The sequence below is a fragment of the Cetorhinus maximus genome, chromosome 4, assembly GCF_964194155.1.
Source record: "Cetorhinus maximus chromosome 4, sCetMax3.hap1.1, whole genome shotgun sequence".
Taxonomy (NCBI): Eukaryota; Metazoa; Chordata; class Chondrichthyes; order Lamniformes; family Cetorhinidae; genus Cetorhinus; species Cetorhinus maximus.
Window position 1 is genome coordinate 174153821 of NC_135882.1, and position 18801 is coordinate 174172621.

General features: G+C 41.8%; 1 protein-coding gene across 4 annotated transcripts in view; it reads right to left on the reverse strand.

Moving 5' to 3' along the window:
- Positions 1-18801, reverse strand: part of LOC144680043 (transcription initiation factor TFIID subunit 4-like) — a 160453-nt gene that overhangs the window by 129412 nt on the left and 12240 nt on the right. For 2 of the 4 annotated variants that reach the window (XM_078541153.1, XM_078541156.1), the window contains exons 4-6: positions 16951-17070; positions 3823-3945; positions 414-503 (exon numbers count right to left, since the gene is read on the reverse strand). In XM_078541153.1, coding sequence (XP_078397279.1) covers positions 414-503; positions 3823-3945; positions 16951-17070 — 333 coding nt within the window. The remainder of the gene's footprint in view (positions 1-413; positions 504-3822; positions 3946-16950; positions 17071-18801) is intronic. The other 2 variants (XM_078541154.1, XM_078541155.1) reach the window with 2 other exon arrangements.

The window sequence follows — 18801 nt, forward strand, 5'->3', positions numbered from 1 at the left end:
ATGCCACTCCCCCACCCTTTACCCATAGCCCTGCCAGCTTTCCTTCTCAGATAATGATCCAATCCTCTTCTGAATGTCTCGATTGACCCTATCTCCACCACACCACTACAGCAGTGCATTCCAGATCCTAACCACTCGCTGCATAAAAGCTATTTTCTTCATGTCACTGGTCATCTGAAATAACCACTCCCTGGTTCCTGACCCTTCCACCAACGGGAACAGTTTCTCCCCATCTATTCTGTCCAGACCCACCCCCTATGATTTTGAACGCCTCGATCAAATCTCGTCTCAGCCTTCTCTTCTCCAAGGAGAACTGTCTCAGCTTCTCCAATTTATCCGCGTAGCTAAAGTGTAATCTAATAGCTTCAAGCTTTAAAATCTGCCACAACATAGCAAGCGAATATTATGGTTACCTTAAGAAAAGGCACAAGGTAAGGCTGTGGTGAAGACTTGAGTTCTTTGTACAACTGGTTTGTGAATTCCTCCACTTCCACCTTCCCATCCTGAAGAGAAATAGATTGCATTCCACAATTATACACTTTATGATGGCATAATAAATTGACTAAAACTTTGCTCAGATCTGTTTATTTACTTCAAAAAGAATGCTGAAAGAGAACAGCACGAAGATTTGGGTACTGCAACTTACAGCAGCAAAATCAGAGCCTAAGCAGCGCAACACAAATTGTACAAATTGTTCCGTCTGTTTGACATCAGATGAAACAGCCTTAGTGAAAATCAAGTTTGTTCGAGCTTCCCACATATAACAGATTAACAAATTAGATTGGAGGCGCTGCTTTAAAGATCAGTCAAATTTCAGAACTGATGTGTAAGTTTACATTACTGCAGTGACTGCACTTCAGAAGCACTTCATTGGCGGTGAAAACGCTTTAGGATGTTCTGAGGTTTTAAAAGGCACTACAAAATGCATTTTTTTAAAAATTGCTACTCTCAACATGGAAGGTTCATGGCTAGGTTAATGGAAAACTTTAAAACCAAGATTGATAGAATTAGTCGGTTGGTAGCACAGAACTGGAGTATTGCTTAAAAAAAAGAGACGTCAAAGCTTTTCATCTTGCACTCATCAGGACACTTTACAAGAATACTAATACGAGAGGAAAATAATTTATACTGTATGTGAAGAGAGTGCTGACTGGTCGACAAGTAGACTGATTGGCAGATGCGTTGCCATGGAGAATGCACCACTGATGATGACTGACAGTTAACTGTCAAGCACTGTCTGAAATTTAAACCCGGACAGCTTGACCCTGAATTCCTCAGGGCAATGCCTTGACTAATGAGTCAGCGAATGGCTGTCACTTATTTTGTTTCGCTGAAACAGGCGCAATGTATGTACATGTTCTTTCTATCTGCAAAGAACAGGGCCCTGTGAATTAATATATGTGGCTTCCACTTCACACAAATGTGCCACACTGCAAGCCCGACTGAATCTTAAATTGGTTGCCAGTGTAATTCTTAGCACGTTGAGGACTATTTAGCAAATGTTGCTCAATCGTGGAATCACATCTAATGTCAGACACTGTCTTTCGGGTTTTGCAAGCCCAGGCTGGTTGGATACAGTCTGTGCCATTGTGAACAGGCTGGGACATGCTGTTTGAGTTGAACGGCCAAATGTTTGAGATAGATTACCCTGGAAGGGCAAGGTGAGGTAGACTGGGCACTTTTCAGGACTGAACGTGACGGCCTTAGGCCATTCATGAGTTTGCATGATATGTCAAAAATTTGAGCAACAAGTGAGACTAGCTGTTTCACACTGCTACTACGCAGTAGCAATGAGTGGTATTCGCCACTAACAGGCTGCTGCCATCAAGCCAAAAAGACAGTGTGCTTATCACACAAATGAGTAACGCGGTATATGAATTTCAGTGCCAGTGTGATGCTAGGCATGTAGGTCGTACGCCCCAAAGACAGGCAGATCATGTCAAACGGCATGTCCCAGCTGCTGTTCATAATGGGTCAGGTACAGGCCATACCCAACCAGCCCGTGCTTGCAAAACTCAAAACACACTGTCCAACATTAGATGTGATTCCACATTTGGATGACATTTGCTAAATAATCCTCAGTGTGCTAACAATTACGCTGACAACCAATTTAAGATAGCCAGTCGGGCATGCAGTATGGTGTAGTTGCATGCACTGGAAGCTACATATTAATATACAGGGACCTGTTCTTTGCAGGCAGAAAGAACACATTGCACCTGTTTCAGCTAAACAAAATAAGTGACAGCCATTCGCTGACTCATTCCTCAGGGCAATGCCTTGGCCAATCAGCGTCAAACTACCTGGTTTAAATTTCAAACAATGCCTGACAGTTAACTGTCAGTCACTATCACGGGTGCATATTCCATGGTAACGCCTCTGCCAATTGGATTCCAATCAGCACTCTCTTCACATACAGTGTAAATTGTTGTTTTCCCCCTTGTACTGGTATTCTTGTGAAGTGTCCTGATGAAGACAAGATGAAAAGCTTCAACATGTCTCTTTTTTTCAGCAATAATCGATAGATTTGTTAGATACTTTTGTCAATAGCCTACATCAGTTTTCCTGCACAAAAATATCTCACTGGCTCTTTTGCCACTGGACCTGTTTTTAAAATAAAAAATTCTCATCCTAGTTTTCATATCCCAAGGCCTCACACCTCCTCCATATCTCTGTACATAACCCCAGCCCCACAACCCTCCGAGATCTCTGTGCTCCTGTAATTCTGGCCTCTTGTGCACCCCTGATTTTTATTGCTCCACCATGGACGGTCATGCCTCAAGCGCTGGAATTTCCTCTAAGCTTCTTTACCTCACTTTTTTCCTTTAAGGCGCTCTCCTCAAAGCCCAACTCTTCGACCAAGCTTCTGGTCATGTGACCCAATATCACTAAGTGGCTTGGTGTCACACTGTGTTTTATAAAGACCCTGTATGCGTCGTGGGACATTTTATTACAATAAAGGTGCTATAATGAATATAAGTTGTTGTTCCCAAGCTTGGCGTAATAGGCAAAAAAATTTCATTTCAATCCTGCCAGGTCTGCTTAATCTTCAAAATCACACTGAAATCAAGAATTTGCCTCCATGCCTTCGAGACTGCAATCTGGATACAGGGTCACCTCCTAAAGGAGTACCACCAGGAAAACTAACTCCTCATTAACATAATTTATTTGCCCTGCTACATATCTTTATTTCCACCTACGTCTACGAACGTGGTAGAGCTCCAAAGTACAATGAAGTTACATTGCTCTGTTAGAGAATAAGCAATTGCTCAGTGGGTACTGCAAGCCCCACTGAAACACGGCTTTTGCGCAAAAGCACCAACAACTTGCCCACATATGGGTGAGGGTGTGCAAGATACACGCGCACAGAGACACACAAAACTTATGTCCCACAGTCCCATTCAATTCGATAAGAGACATACTGCCAAAGCTTTTCAAACTATCACAACAATTTATACTACAGGGGGAAAAAGGTGCTGATTGGTTGGCAAATCAACTCTGGTTGTTTCTCCATGACAACACCCTGGCCAAACAGGGAACTATAGGCTCTGCAAGCTCCTGGGTGATTCAAAACAGGTACAAGGCTTGAGCGTATTACTTTCGTTTACTGAAATTAGATCCCGGCATACAAATGTATCCTGCTTCTAGCCAGCGTAAATGAGGCGCGTTACAAAATTCGGCATTCTTGTGTGTTTGCCCTGATGAGTACAAGATGGAAAGCTTCAGCAACATGTCCCTCCTTTCAGCAATATTCAAATTACTTATCTGTTGAAAAGTTATCAAAAAAAGCAGACATACATAATGTTAAAGAGAAACTAATCTTACCAGTAATTTCTGCACTAAAGTCTTCACGTTACCAGACATTTGTGGTGAGTGGGATCCACTGGAAGCCAGTTTAATTAACGTTGCAAGGAAGTTCTTGCATTTCTTCACATTTTCCAAAGTTTCCTACACAAAGAAAAGGAATTACATACGACAGCATTAAGACAAATTGAAGAAAGAGAATACTTGACAAAAGACTCAAAAGTCTTGTGCCACTCTTGCTCTGGGTTCCCCCAGCAGAAGAAATAATGTCTCTATCAACCTCGTCCTTCCCTTTAAATCATCTTAAAAGACCTCAATTAAATCACCCCTTTTCAATGTGCAAGTGAATACAAGTCAAGTTTATGCAACCTTTCCTCATAATTTAAGCCTTTTAGACCCAAAAGCGTTACACTTTAAATGGAGACAGATTGCAGAACTTGGTGGTACAGAGGGATCTGGGTGTCCTGGTACATGAATCAAAAAGGTTAGTCTGCAGGTACCGCAAGTGGTTAGGAAGGCAAATAGAATGTTGGCATTTATTGCAAGTGGAATGGAATATAAAATTAGGGAAGTCTTACTGCAGCTATACAGAGGCTTGGTGAGGCCACATCTGGAATACTGTGTACAGTTTTAGTCTCCTTATGCACTCAAAGTAGTTCACAGAAAGTTTATTGGACTCAATTCCTGGGACGAAGGGCTTATGTTATGAAAAAGGTTGAATAGGTTGGGCCTTTACGCATTGGAGTTTAGAACAATGAGGTGCGATCTAATTGAAACATATAAGATCCTGAGGGGGTTTGATAGGGTAGATTCAGGATGCCTCCACTTGTGGGAGAGGCGAGAACCAAGGGGCACAGTTTAAGAATATGAAGGTCTACCATTTAAGACGGAGAGGAGGAGAACATTTTTTTTCTGAGGTTCATTAGTCTGTGGAATTCTCTTCTCCAGAAAACAGTAGAGGCTAGCTCATTGAATTTATTCAAGTCTGAGTTAGACAGATTTTTGACAGTCAAGAGTTATGGAAGTGGAGTTCAGACCACAACAAGATCAACCATGATCTGGCTGAATGGTTGAGCAGGTTCAAAGGGCTGAATGGCATGTTCCTTTTTTAAAATTAATTCATTTACAGGATGTGGGCTTCGCTGGCTAGGCCAGCATTTATTGCCCATCCCTAGTTGCCCTTGAGAAGGTGGTGGTGAGCTGCCTTCTTGAACCACTGCAGTCCATGTGGTGTAGGTACACCCACAGTGCTGTTAGGGAGCTCCAGGATTTTGATCCAGTGACAGTGAAGGAACGGCCGATATATTTCAAAGTCAGGATGGTGAGTTACTTGGAGGGGAACCTCCAGAGGGTGGTGTTCCCATCTATCTGCTGCCCTTGCCATTTCAGGTGGTAGAGGTCATGGGTTTGGAAGGTGCTGTCTAAGGAGCGTTCGTGAATTCCTGCAGTGCATCTTGTAGATGGTACATACTGCTGCCACTGTGCATCGGTGGTGGAATGGGTGAATGCTTGTGGATGTGGTGCCAATCAAGCGGGCTGCTTTGTCCTGGACGATGTCCAGCTTGAGTGTTGTGGGAGCCACACTCATCCAGGCAACTGGGAGTATTCTGTCACACTCCTAACTTGCGTCATGTGGGTGGAGGACAGGCTTTGGGGAGTCAGGAGTTGAGTTACTAGTCCCATGATTCCTAGCCTCTGACTTCTGCTCTTGGATAGTCCAGTTCAGTTTCTGGTCAATGGTAACCCTCAGGCTGTTGATACTGGGGGAATTCAGTGATGGTAATGCCATTGAACATCAAGGGGCGATAGTTAGATTCTCTCTTGTTGGAGATGGTCATTGCCTGACATTTGTGTGGCACGAATGTTACTTGCCACTTGTCAGCCCAAGCCTGGATATTGTCCAGGTCTTGTTGCATTTGGACATGGACTGCTTCAGTATCTGAGGAGTTGCGAATGGTGCTGAATATTGCGCAATCATCAGGGAACATCCCCACTTCTGACCTTATGACGGAAGGAAGGTCATTGATGAGGCAGCTGAAGATGATTGTGCCGAGGACACTACCCTGACAAACTCCTGCAGTGATGTCCTGGAGCTGAGATGACTGACCTCCAACAACCACAACCATCTTCCTTTGTGCTAGGTATGACTCCAACCAGCAGGGAGTTTTCCCCATGATTCCCATTGACTCCAGTTTTAGGGCTCCTTGATGCCACACTCTGTCAAATGGTGTCAAAGGCAGTCACACTTACCTCTGCTCCTAAAATTCTGGTGAAATCTGCACTGCGCACACTTCCAGGAAACTATCTCCCCTTGCCAATGGTCAGTAACCAGGCATCATAATTTTAAATTCTGGGTGAAATCCTGGAACTCCCTTAACAGCACCGTGGGTGTACTTACATCACATGGACTGCAGCAGTTCAAGGCGGCAGCTTACCACCACCTTCTCAAGGGCAACTAAGGGTGGGTGATAAATGCTGGCCCACATCCCGTGGATGAATTTTAAAAATAATAATAATAATAATTAGAGCCATTGGAAAGCAGAGATGGACAGCAGTGCTACCAGGGAATGGGTTGTCAAAAAGGAGACACATATTGGTGAAACCAGCTAAATGGGGATACTCAATAAGACTGAAGATGGAAATAAAATAGTAAGAAAGCCTCTAAATGTCCTCAGCAGATTAGAATAATGAACAGTTACCAAGCACAGTCTAATAATCCAGAAGGAAACAGGTTACATATAAAGTCTTGAGAGAGTACCGTGGACAAAGATGCAGACCGGAAAGCACATAGTCACAGCTTACTCATCGTTGAGGAAAGTGGAGAACCATGTGAATGACACAGAATAGAATGGTGTTTTTTAAAAAAAATATTAATTCCTGAATTAAACAAAAGCCTGGGAGACAATAGCTCCCTAGTGTATTCCCCATGGCGACGCTTTGACCACAATCAACTTGCCAACCAATCAGCACCTTTTCACATGCAGTGTAAACTGTTGCGCCCTTTGAAATTTGGCATTCTCGTGCCTGCCCTGATGAGTGCAGGATGAAAAGTTTCAACAGCATGTCTCTTCAGCAATTCTTGCATTTACAGAGCACTTTAATGACCTCAGCATGTACAGCCAATGAATTATATTCACTGTTGTAATGCAAGAAATGCAGCAACCAGTTTTTTTTTAAAAACTGATGTTGATTGAGGAATAAATATTGGCCAAGACACTGGGCACTGAACCTCTCTGCCTTTCTTCAGTCTCCACCTGGTGCCATCATCTCCTTAAATTGTGCAGCTCTTCCTCAATACGGCACTGAGCTATCAGGTGTTTTTTTTTGTGCTCAGGTTTCTGGAGCTGGACTTGAACTTGCAACATTCTGATTCAGAAACAAGAATGCTAACCACTGAGTCATGACTGACACAATCAGATGAAATGCAACATGCACAAGCATGACATCTTCTGCAAAGGAACTAAGTGGACACACAGTGAATGGTGTCAAAATGGGACACTGAAGTTGAAAGAGATCTGGGGGCACAGTTTAGACTGCTATGCCAAAGCATCTAACTTCACTTGCCTCCCCTGTGGCAGAATATTCACTCAGCCGACTTAACATCGGTCGTGGCTCAACTGATCATACTCTTGTCTGAGTTAGAAGGCTGTTGGTTCAAGTCCCACTCCAGGTGATGAGCATAAAAATCAAGGCTGATATTTGATGTTAGCACTGAGGGAGCACTGCACTGCTGGAGGTGCCGTCTTTCAGATAAAATGTTGTAATCGAGGCCTGGCCTTAGAGCCCTCTCAAACAGATGCAATAGAGTCCATGGCACTATTCCGAAGAGGAGCGGTAAAGTTCTCCTTGATCACCTGGCCAATATTTATTTAAATATCATTTATGGGATGAGGGCTTCGCTGGCTAGGCCAGCATTACCCATCCCTAAGTGCCCTTGAAAAGGCAGTGAGCTACCTCCTTGAACCACTGCAGTCCATATGGTGTAGGTACACCCACAGTGCTATTAGGAAAGGAGTTCCAGGATTTTGACCCAGCGACAGTGAAGGAACGGCGATATATTTCCATGTCAGGATGGTGAGTGACTTGGAGAGGGACTTCCAGGTGGTGGTGTTCCCATCTATCTGCTGCCCTTGTCCTTCTAGATGGTAGTGGTCGTGGGTTTCAAAGGTGCTGTCGAAGGAGCCTTGGTGAGTTTCTGCAGTATATCTTGTAGATGGTACACACTGCTGCTACTGTGCGTCGGTGGTGGAGGGAGTGAATGTTTGTGGATGTGGTGCCAATCAAGCGGGATTGCTTTGTCCTGGGTGGTGTCAAGCTTAATGAGTGTTGTGGGAGCTGCACTCATCCAGGCAAGTGGGGAGTATTCCATCACACTCCTGACTTGTGCCTTGTAGATGGTGGACAGGCTTTGGGGAGTCGGGAGGTGAGATACTCACTGCAGGATTCCTAGCCTCTGACCTGCTCTTGTAGCCACAGTATGTATAGAGCTAATGTAATTCAGTTTCTGGTCAATGGTAAGGGATTCAGTGGTGGTAGTGCCATTGAATGTCAAGGGGCAATGGTTAAATTCTCTTGTCGGAAATGGCCATTGCCTGGCACTTGTGTGGCACGAATGTTACTTATCCCTCAATCATCATCACAAAAAACAGGTTATCAGGTCATTATCACACTGCTGTTTCTGGAAGTTTGCTATGTATAAACTGACACATTTTAACAGTGACTGTTGGTTCACAAAAAGGAAGACAAACCCAACCAATTACCACTCCATCAGTTTACTCTTGATCATCAGCAAACTGATAGAAGGGGTCAACAAGCAGCACTTATTCAGCAAATCCCACTTAATGATGCTCAGTTTGGGTTCTGCCAGGGCCACAACTCCTGACCTCATTACAGCCTAGGTCCAAATATAGACCAGAGCTGAATTCCAGAGGTGAGGTGAGTGTGACTGCCCTTGGTATCAAGGCAGCATTTGACAGAATGTGGCATCTAGGAGCCCTGGCAAAACTGGAGTTAATGGGAATCGGAGGGGATGGGGGAAGGGAACTCTCCATTGGTTGGAGTCATACGTAACACAAAGAAAGATGGTTGTGGTTGTTGGAGGTCAGTCATCTTAGCTCCAAGACATCGCTGCGGAAGCTCCTCATGGTAGTGTCCTCGGCCCAACCATCTTCAGCTGCTTCCTTCCATCATAAAATCAGAAGTGAGGATGTTCAATGATAATTGTACAATGTTCAGCACCATTTGCGACTCCTCAAATGCTGAAGCAGTTCATATGCAGCAAGAGCTGGACAACATTCAGGCTTGGGCTGATAAGTGGCAAGTAACATTCACGCCAAGACAAATGGCAGGCAATGGACATCTCCAACAAGACAATCTAACCATCTCATCTTGACATTCAATGGCATTATCACTGCTGAATCCGCCACTATCAATATCCTGGCAGGTTACCACTAAACAGCAGGTCAGAGGCTGAGGATTCTGCAGAGAGTAACTCACTTCCTGACTCCTCAAATCTGTCCAAGGCATAAGTCAGGAGTGTGATGGAATACTCTCCACTTGCCTGGATCAGTGCAGATCCAACAACACTGAAGCTCAACACCATCCAAGAAAAGCAGCCCACTTGCTTGGCACCCCATCATCACCTTCAACATTCACTCCCTCCACTGTCAAGGAACTGTCATATTTTTCTTAATATTACTGTGGGATACTTTAAAGCAGGCAAGTGAGAGAGTGTGTGTGTCAGTGTGAGAGTGAGGCACTAATTTAGTTAAACTATAGATGGTTAGACTAATGGCTATATTAGCAAAAGAAGTGAGGTGTAAAACAGGCAATTGAAATGGAGATGAGTAAGAGAGTGATATCTCAGCAGAGACAGTGTGAATGAAATCTGCATTTTTAGATACATGGAGAAGTATTTGATTTTCAAAAAGGGCAGGAAAAATGTTCACAACTGACAAGATAAGGCAAAGTGATTATGTTGACTTTTCCCCAAAAGTGCTGGCCGTAATGATAACATGAAAGATTTTATATTCTAGGAAAAGTAGCTTCTAAAGGCAAGCTAAAACAATGGGATTTACAGATCAAAAAGGGAGAAATATATTTAAAGAAGGATGGAAGGCTGTGAGAGGTGTGGCCACATGAGATCTTGAAAGACGACTGTGTGAAAGACTTGAAAAGCCTCTAGCCACGCTGAAGAAGTTTGCTATTCCAGTAACCAAAGTTGTGTTAAAAGCTTTTGGAAGTCCATTGTCAAGGGGGTGCTTGTGGTAATATTACTGGATGACTTTATAAATTTGGAATCTATTTGGACTGTTGCCTTAAAGGGGGTGTAAAGTTGGGAGTCTGGTTAAATAAAAATTTTGTGAACTGTAGTTTTGCATTTGTTTTTTTCATTTGTTAATAAGTGTGTTAATTTAATCTTTAAAATCGCTAATGGTGGCAGTGGACTCATTACTTCTGACTTCAGTGCACAAGCCTTCTCGTAATAAATACAAATTCTAAAATCGTTGTGATCGCGTGGCCAAATTTCCCTCATGGTTTTGGTCAGCCGGGCAAATACCACCTGCCATATCACAACAAAACTGGGGGCTCTTTAGAACCATAGAACACTACAGCACAGAAAACAGGCCATTCGGCCCTTCTAGTCTGTGCCGAAATATTATTCCGCTAATCCCATTGAACAGCCCTCACACAGCCTTCTTTGCTGGATTTTTAATTCTTTGATTGGCTTGGAGTTGGTAAACTTTAAGGCTACAATTATGAGAAGAACATTGAACTCAAGAGTTAGTGTTGAGAGATTTTAAAAGTGGTTTCGACTGAAAATATGGTTTTATCCATAGCTAAGACTTTTCAGGGAGTAGATGATGTAAACCTGATTGATTTACAAAAAGTAACTAAGGCACAGTTAACAGAATTGGCAGACAGGTTGCAGCTGGGATTAACCACAGGAGGCCGAGAAAGCGGACATAGTTGAAATAATAGCACAGCATTTGAAATTGGAAGGGATACCTGAAACTAGTGAGTCACAGCTGGAGGTAGTGAGACTTCAGCTGCAAACGAAAAAAAACTTGAATTAGAGGCAAAAGAAAAGGAAAAGGAATTGCAATTTAGAAGGCTAGAGGAAAAGGAAAAGGAAAGAGAGCATTTCAAAGAGAGATAGAAATGAGAAAACTTGACCTCTAGAGGGAGAAGTTAGCAATAGAGGAAAAGAGAAAAGGAAAAAGGAAGGGAATATCAGCTTAAAAGGCTGAGGATGGTTCTGATATGGAAACAGCCACCTTTAACCTAAAGCGCAGTGGGGAAATGTTTAAATATGTGCACGATCTTCTGAAGTTTGAGGAAAGGGATATAGAGGCATTCTTTATTTCGTTTGAGGAGATAGCTGAGCAAATGGAATGGCCACAAGAAACCTGGGCATTGCTTTTACAGTCTAGGTTGGTTGGTAGAGCTCCAGGTATATGCATCACTGTCACAGGGAGTATCGGCGGATTATGAAGCAGTAAAAAGGCTATAGAGTGCATATGAGTTGGTTCCTGAGGTGTACAGGCAGAAATTTTGGAATGCAAGGAAACAACCTGGTCAGACATATATTGAGTTTGAGAGAGTAAAGCAAAGTAATTTTGACCAGTGGATACAGGCATTAAAAGGTAGAGACAACTTATGCAGCTCTTCGAGAAGTAATTCTTTTGAAAGAATTTAAAGATTCAATTCCTTCAGCAGTGAGAACTCATGTGGAAGAACAGAGGGTTAAAACAGCTAGGCAAGCAGCAGAGATAGCTGATGGTTATGAGCTAGGCCATAGGTCAAAATCTTTTTTCCGTCGCCCTTTTAAATCCTAGGATAGAAAGAGGGAAGGTGAAAGGAAGGCAGTTAGTCAGGGAAGTGGAGCAGTCGGAAATTTTCAGGAAGTTTCTCCTCAGACCAGAAAGGAAGGTGCTGAGAGAAGAAGTGACACTCAAAAGACTTAAATGTTTTCACTGTAATGTGAGGCACATGAAGTCAATGTGTTGGAGGTTACAGGGAAAACACCTATTGCAGAAGTTGGAACGCAGAAAAGTTCTGGAAATGGGAGTACTGTGTGCTCGGAGATCCAAGGGCAAGACAAACCAGTGGTTTGTGTACTGGTGAAGCTGGAAGACTCAGTGGTAGGTAAAGAATTGGGAATGTGTTCACAATTTACCCAAGGGGGATCTGAAGGGCAGGTTACAGAAATGTTTAAAGATTTTGCGTGTGAAGGGAAAGTCTTTCCATGTATACAGGGTGGAACAGGCAAAGATGTTAAAATTTTTAAGGGAAATAGGGGCCAGTCAGTCCTTAATGTTATAAGATAATGCTATTTGTTGTCCAGGGGAGTATTGCAGGAAAGAATTGCAGGAAAGAGCGGTAATACATGGAATTCATGGAGATACTAAATCTATTCCACTGTGGAAGGTAAATTTAAAGAGTAAGTTGAAAACAGGTGAGGTGATGATTGGGAGTAGTGGAAAAATTGCTTATTGCAGTGGTTCAATTTATCTTGGGTAATGATATAGCTGGGTCACAGATATTGGTGATGTCTACTGTAGCTGAGCAACCTGTGGAGATGCATTCAACAGGGGTGTTGCAGAAAGAACATCCTGAATTGTTTCCAGGTTGTGTAGTAACAAGGTCACAAACTCACAGGTTGAAACAGGAGGAATAGGAAACCAAAAGGCAGGGGAAGGATGCTGACATCCAGTTAGCTGGATCTGTCCTTGAAAATATTGTGCAGGAAGACATGGTTGAAAAGAATGAGGCAGAGAAATGTTTAGCTCAGTGAAATTGGTAGAGTTACAACAAAAGGATTCACAGATAAATAAGTTATATCAGTAAAGCTCATTCAGAAACAGAGGCAGAATGGATTCCAGAATGTTATTACCTTAAAAGTAAATGTGTTAATGAGGAAATGGAGGCTGCCTCTTTTTCCAGCAGGTGAGAAATGGGCAGTAACACATCAAATAATTATACCATCTGGATACAGAAAAGAAATATTGAGAGCAGCTCATGAAATTCCAATAGCTAGACATTTAGGAATTAGAAAAACTCAGGCGAAACTACAAAAACATTTTTATTAGCCGGGACTGCATAAAGATACAGTCAAATTCTGTAGATCATGTCACACATGTCACATGACAGGAAAACCTCAAGCAGTGATTAAACCTGTACCTTTAATTCCGATTCAAGCATTTGAGGAACCTTTTACCAGCCTGACTGATTGTGTAGGGCCCCTTCCAAAGACCAAGAGGAAATCAGTACTTGCTGACAATCATGGATGTGTCTACTAGGTTTCCGGAAGTGATACCTTCACAAAATATTATAGCAGAGAATTGTAGAGGAGTTGACCAATTTTTTTTTAATATACGTTTACACAAGATACGGGTTACCAAAAGAAATACAGCCAGATCAGGGTTCGAATTTCATGCCACAGCTGTTATAGGAAGTAATGAAGGGCCTGGGAATAAAACAGTTAAGTCATCAGCTTATCACCCTGAATCACAAGGTGCTTTAGAGAGATGGCATTTCAAAACTTTTAAAACTATGATGAGGGCTTATAGTCAATAATACCCACAGGACTGGGATCGGATGATTCCATTCTTGCGATTTGCTATTAGGGATGCCCCTAATGAATCGACAGGGTTTAGTCCTTTTGAATTAGTCAATGGTCGTGAAGTAAGGGGACCACTGAACTTGATTCAGGAGAAGCTAGTGGGTCAGAGTTCAGGAATTACTCTCCCGGATTGTGTGTCAAAATTCCGAGAAAGATTGAACATGGCATGAGAGTGAGCTAGGGAATGTTTAAAGATATCACAGCAGGTGATGAAGTCAAAGACAGATATGAGGGCAAAAGCTTGTAGTTTCGTTGCTGGGGATAAGGTGTTAGTTTTGTTACCAGTGTCAGGTGAACCATTAAAGGCAAGGTTTAGTGGGCCTTACAGGACTGAAAAGAGACTGAGTGAAGTAAATTTAATAAACACCCCAGATAAAAGAAAGAAGCAGAGGGTGTGTCATGTAAATATGCTTAAAAAGTAATTGGACAGGGAAGATAACCAAAAGTAGGTATTAGTGGTGGTAGATAAAGAGAAAGAGGTAGAAATGAAGGATTCTGAAATTGATTTTCCTCTAATCAAGTTGGACAATGAGGAGGTACTTAAAAATTTAAATGTAATATTGGAGTTACCTTCTAGGCAAGTGTCAAAATGATTTGGAAAAGCTATTGCAATCACACAAAGCTGTTTGTGGGAATGAGCTGGGGAAAACATATTTAGCTACACAAGACGTGCATGTGGGAGATTCACTTTCAATAAGGCAACATCCGTATAGATTAAATCCAGTAAAGTTAGCTCATGTAGAAAAAAATTGAATTCATGCTTCAGAAATGACATCACGCAGTCTAGCTGCAGTAACTGGAGTTCACCTATTGTGATGGTGCCGAAACCAGATGGAACACTAAGACGGTGTGTGGATTATCAAAGAGCGATTAAGCAGTGACAAAAGCAGATTCATATCCTATTCCACGGTTGGAAGGTTGTATTGAGAAAGCAGGACAGGCAGAGTTTATCACAAAGACTGACTAGCTGCGAGGATATTGGTAAGTACCCTGATCGGAAAGAGCAAAAGAGATATTGGCTTTGGTAACGCCAGATGGACTGTGTCAGTTTAAAGTTATGCCATTTGGTAACAAGAATGCACCAGCGACATTTCAAAGACTGACAAAGTAATTGCAGGATTGAGCAATTGCGCTGTTTATATTGATGACTTGGTAGTTTTCAGTCAAACGTGGGAGGTGTATTTACATCATATGAAAGAACTGTTTGATTACTGCAAGAAGCTAATTTGGTGGTTAACTTGGTGAAGAGTGTTTTTGCAAAAGTGCAAGTTACATATCTAGGCCATACCATTGGACATGGTCAGGTGGCTCCAAGAGATGAGAAAGTAAAAGCCATCATGAATTTCCCAGTGCCTACAAAACTGGAAATTTTGAGATTTCTGGGCATGAGTGGGTTTTGTACCAAATTTTAGCAGCATGGTTACTCCATTTAACTAAAAAAGAACAAGAAATTTCAATGGGCACAGGAGGGTCAGAATGCATTTGATAGTTTAAAAGCTGTGTTGACTACTACACCAGTTTTGGCAGTACCTAATTATGCCAAGCAGTTCAAGTTGGCAATTGATGCAAGTGATTTGGGTATTGGTGCTGTGTTGTTACAAGATGATATTTTTCACGGAAGCTGACTGTACATCAGAAAAGATAGCCAACCATCGAGAGAGACTCTAGGTCTAGTGTTAGCATTGCAGCATTTCGAGGCTTATGTTGCAAGCAATTCTTCAGAAATAATTATTTATGCAGACCACAATCCTTAAAAATTTCTGGACAAATTGAGGCCGAAGTGCAAGACTGTTCAGATGGAGTTTGTTGCTGCAACAGTTTAATTTACAGATTATACTTGTGGCTGGACAAGAAAATTTAATTGCAGACGCGCAGTCAAGAGTTTAAGGCTCAAAGGAAATTGGGCAACTGAAACATGGACATGAAATTGAAATTACCTCTTGTGCAATAGTTTTGTGTATATAACCAATATAAGATGGGCTGAGACAATAAAACTTCTTTAAAATTATGACTGTTCATTTTTCCATTAAGGATGGAGGTGCAGAGGAACTATCATATTTTTCTTAATGTTACTGTGGGATACTTTAGAGGAGGCGTGTGTGTGTGTGTATATATATATATATATATATATATAATATATAAATAATATATATACACACACAGTTGTGTTTTTGGGGCTAATTTAATTAAACTGGAGACGATTAGACTGTAAGGTTTAAATTAAATTATCACAAGAAGTTAGGTGTAAAACGGGCATTTGAAATGGAGGATGAGATTTCAGCAGAGACAGTGTGAATGATACATGGAGAAGTTTTAGATACGTGGGGAAGTGTTTGGTTTTCAAAAGGGACATGGACATGGAAAATGTTTACAACTGGCAAGATAAATGAGGCAAAGTGATTGCATTGATTCTTCCTCAAAAGTGCTGGCCATAAAGATAGCATGAAAGGTTTCTGTATTCTGGGAAAAGTAACTTCTAAGGGCAAGCTAAAACAATGGGATTTACAGATCAAAAAGGGAGAATATATTTAAAGAAGGTGTGGCTATGCGAGACCTTGAAAGATGACTGTGAAACAGGCTTGGAAAAAGTCTCTAGCCACAAGAATTTTTCTTTTCCAGTAACCAAAGTCGCATGAAAAGCATTTGGAAGTCCATTGTCCAATGGGTGCTTGTGGTCATATAGCTGGATAACTTTATAAATTTGGAATCTATTTGGACTGTTGCCTTAAAGGGGGCGGGTAGCTAGGAATTTGGTTAAGTAGAAATTTTATAATTGTGTAACTGTAATCTTGTGTGCTTGTTTAAGTTTTTTCTTCTTTTGTTAATAAATGTTTTAATTTAATCTTTAAAATCTCCAATGATGGTAGTGGACTCATTACTTCTGACTTCAGTGCACCAGCCTTCTCGTAATAAATACAAATTGCAAAATCGTTGTGATAGCTTGGCCAAGCTTTCCTTGTGGATTTGGTCAGCTGGGCAAATATCACTTGCCATATCATAACACCACCACCAATGCACAGTGGCAGCAGTGTGTACCATCTACAAGATGCACTGCAGCAACTCACCAAGGCTCCTTCGACAGCACCATCCAAACAGACAACCTCTACCACCTAGAGGGTTTAGGGCAGCAGGTGCATGAAAACACCACTGCCTGCGAGTTCCCCTCCAAGCCGCCTGCCATCCTGACTTGCAAATATATCGCTGTTCCTTCACTGTCGCTGGATCAAAATCCTGGAACTCCCTCCCTAACAGCACTGTGGGTGTGCCTACACCACATGGACTGCAGCAGTTCAAGAAGGCAGCTCACCGCCGCCTTCTCAAGGACAATTAGAGATGGGCAATAATTGTTGGCCTACCCAGCAACACCCACATCTGTGAATGAATAAAAAAAAACTTCAAAACTGCATAATTGGCTGTAAAACAGTGATGTCTGATGATGAAAAATGCTATATATAAATGCAAATCTTTATTTTTTAGTCACTAAAAGACTGCCTTCAATTTCCATTCCTTTCGATAAGTCTTACCGGCGATGCACTGGCCTGTACAACTGGCACAGTGGCTGAACGGTCTGCTGGTGCCGATGCTTGCTTTTGGGTGACTGTTGATGTGGCCTTTGGCGCAATTGCTCCACCCGCCGTCTGTGGCTTAATGATATTAAAGTAGCAATTAAAAGCTGGCGCATGTACCACGCTGTGCATTTAATTATTAGAAATAAATTTTATCATGCATTAAGAAACAAGATAATGTTCATCACAAAAAGCAGGATAATTATTTGCAGACACATGAGAACGCCACCACCTGCAAGTTCCCCTCTAAGTCACACACCCCATCCTGATTTGGAACTATATCTCTGCTCCTTCGCTGCCGCTGGGCCAAAATCCTGGAACTTCCTTTCCAGTGGCGCTGTGGGCATGCCTACACTTGCTCATTTAGAATCAAAGACTAGTACAGCACAGAAGGCGGCCGTTCAGCCCCACAGGTCTACACCGACTCTTTCAAAGAGCAATCCAATTGGTCCCATTGCCCTGCTCCTTCCCCATATCTCTGCAATCTTTTCTCTTTCAAATATTCATCTAATTCTCTTTTTGAAAATTACAACTGAATTTATTTCCACCACCCTACCAGACAGAGCACTCCAAATCCTAACCACCTGTTGGATAATTTAATTCGATTCAATTTCACTTCAGTATACAACGGGAAATTAAATTTAGGTAACATTGCTTGTTTGTCAAAACAAATTACACAATAAATAAATAATAACAATCAAAGAAAATTACCTTATCACAGCAATCTAGTGCTAATTAAATGTGTATTAAAAACTACTCAAATGCATTAGAATAATCAGTCGGAGTATCCCATCCTGAATATATATCTTTGCCCATATCAACCTCCTGTTAAAAGTTCTTATATAGAGAAGGGTACAAACGGATTCAAGAACTGATTTGTCCTGCATCTGAGGGATTGTAGCCTTTTCCCCTGAATGCAACCAACACCACATGGGCTGCAGAGGTTCAAGAAGGTGAATCTCAACCACCTTCTCGTGGGAATTAGGAGTGGGCAGCAAATGCTGAGCTGGGCAACAACACACACACCCCATGAACGCACATGTATGTTGGACTACATGTATTAGATTTAAGTAGGTCTGGAGATGTACAAAGTACTTAAAAAAAAAAATTACAAAGCAATAATCTGGAACCAGCAGTTAAAACAGAGAGAGGACAATGATTTTTCATCAGAACTGAAAAGGTTAATGAAACATTAACTCTGTTTCTTTCTCCATGGGTGCTGCCTGGCCTACTGAGTTTTTCCAGGACATTTTGTGTTTTATTATTATATGCTGCCACAATTTGATTTGAACCATGGTGGCAATAAAGGGGCTAAAACAAAGAGAAAAAAAAAATCAGAATTTGACACATTACTGCAATTTTACATAAAAATAGATAGTCTTCGAAATGGTGAGACTGAGAAATGTTGGTATTCGGAGGGGCCTGGTTGTCCATGTCCGTGATCACAGAAAGTTAACATGCAGGGACAGAAAGCAATTAGTAAATCAAATGGTATTATAAAAGGGATCAGAATATGAGTGTGAAGAAGTCTTACTACAATTACAAAGGGCCTTGTGGTAAGACCACACTTGGAGTATTGTGCACAATTTTGGTCTCTTGTCTAAGGAAGGATTATACTTGCCCAAGAAATAGTGAAATGAAGGTTCACTAGACCAATTCCTGGGGTAAAAGGGTTATCCTGAGGAAAGATCAAGTAGACTAGGACGATATTCACTGGAGTTTAGAAGAATGAGGGGCGATCTCATTGAAACATGAAATTCTTTAAGGGGCTTGACAGGGTGGATGCTGGGTGAATGTTTCCTCTGGCTT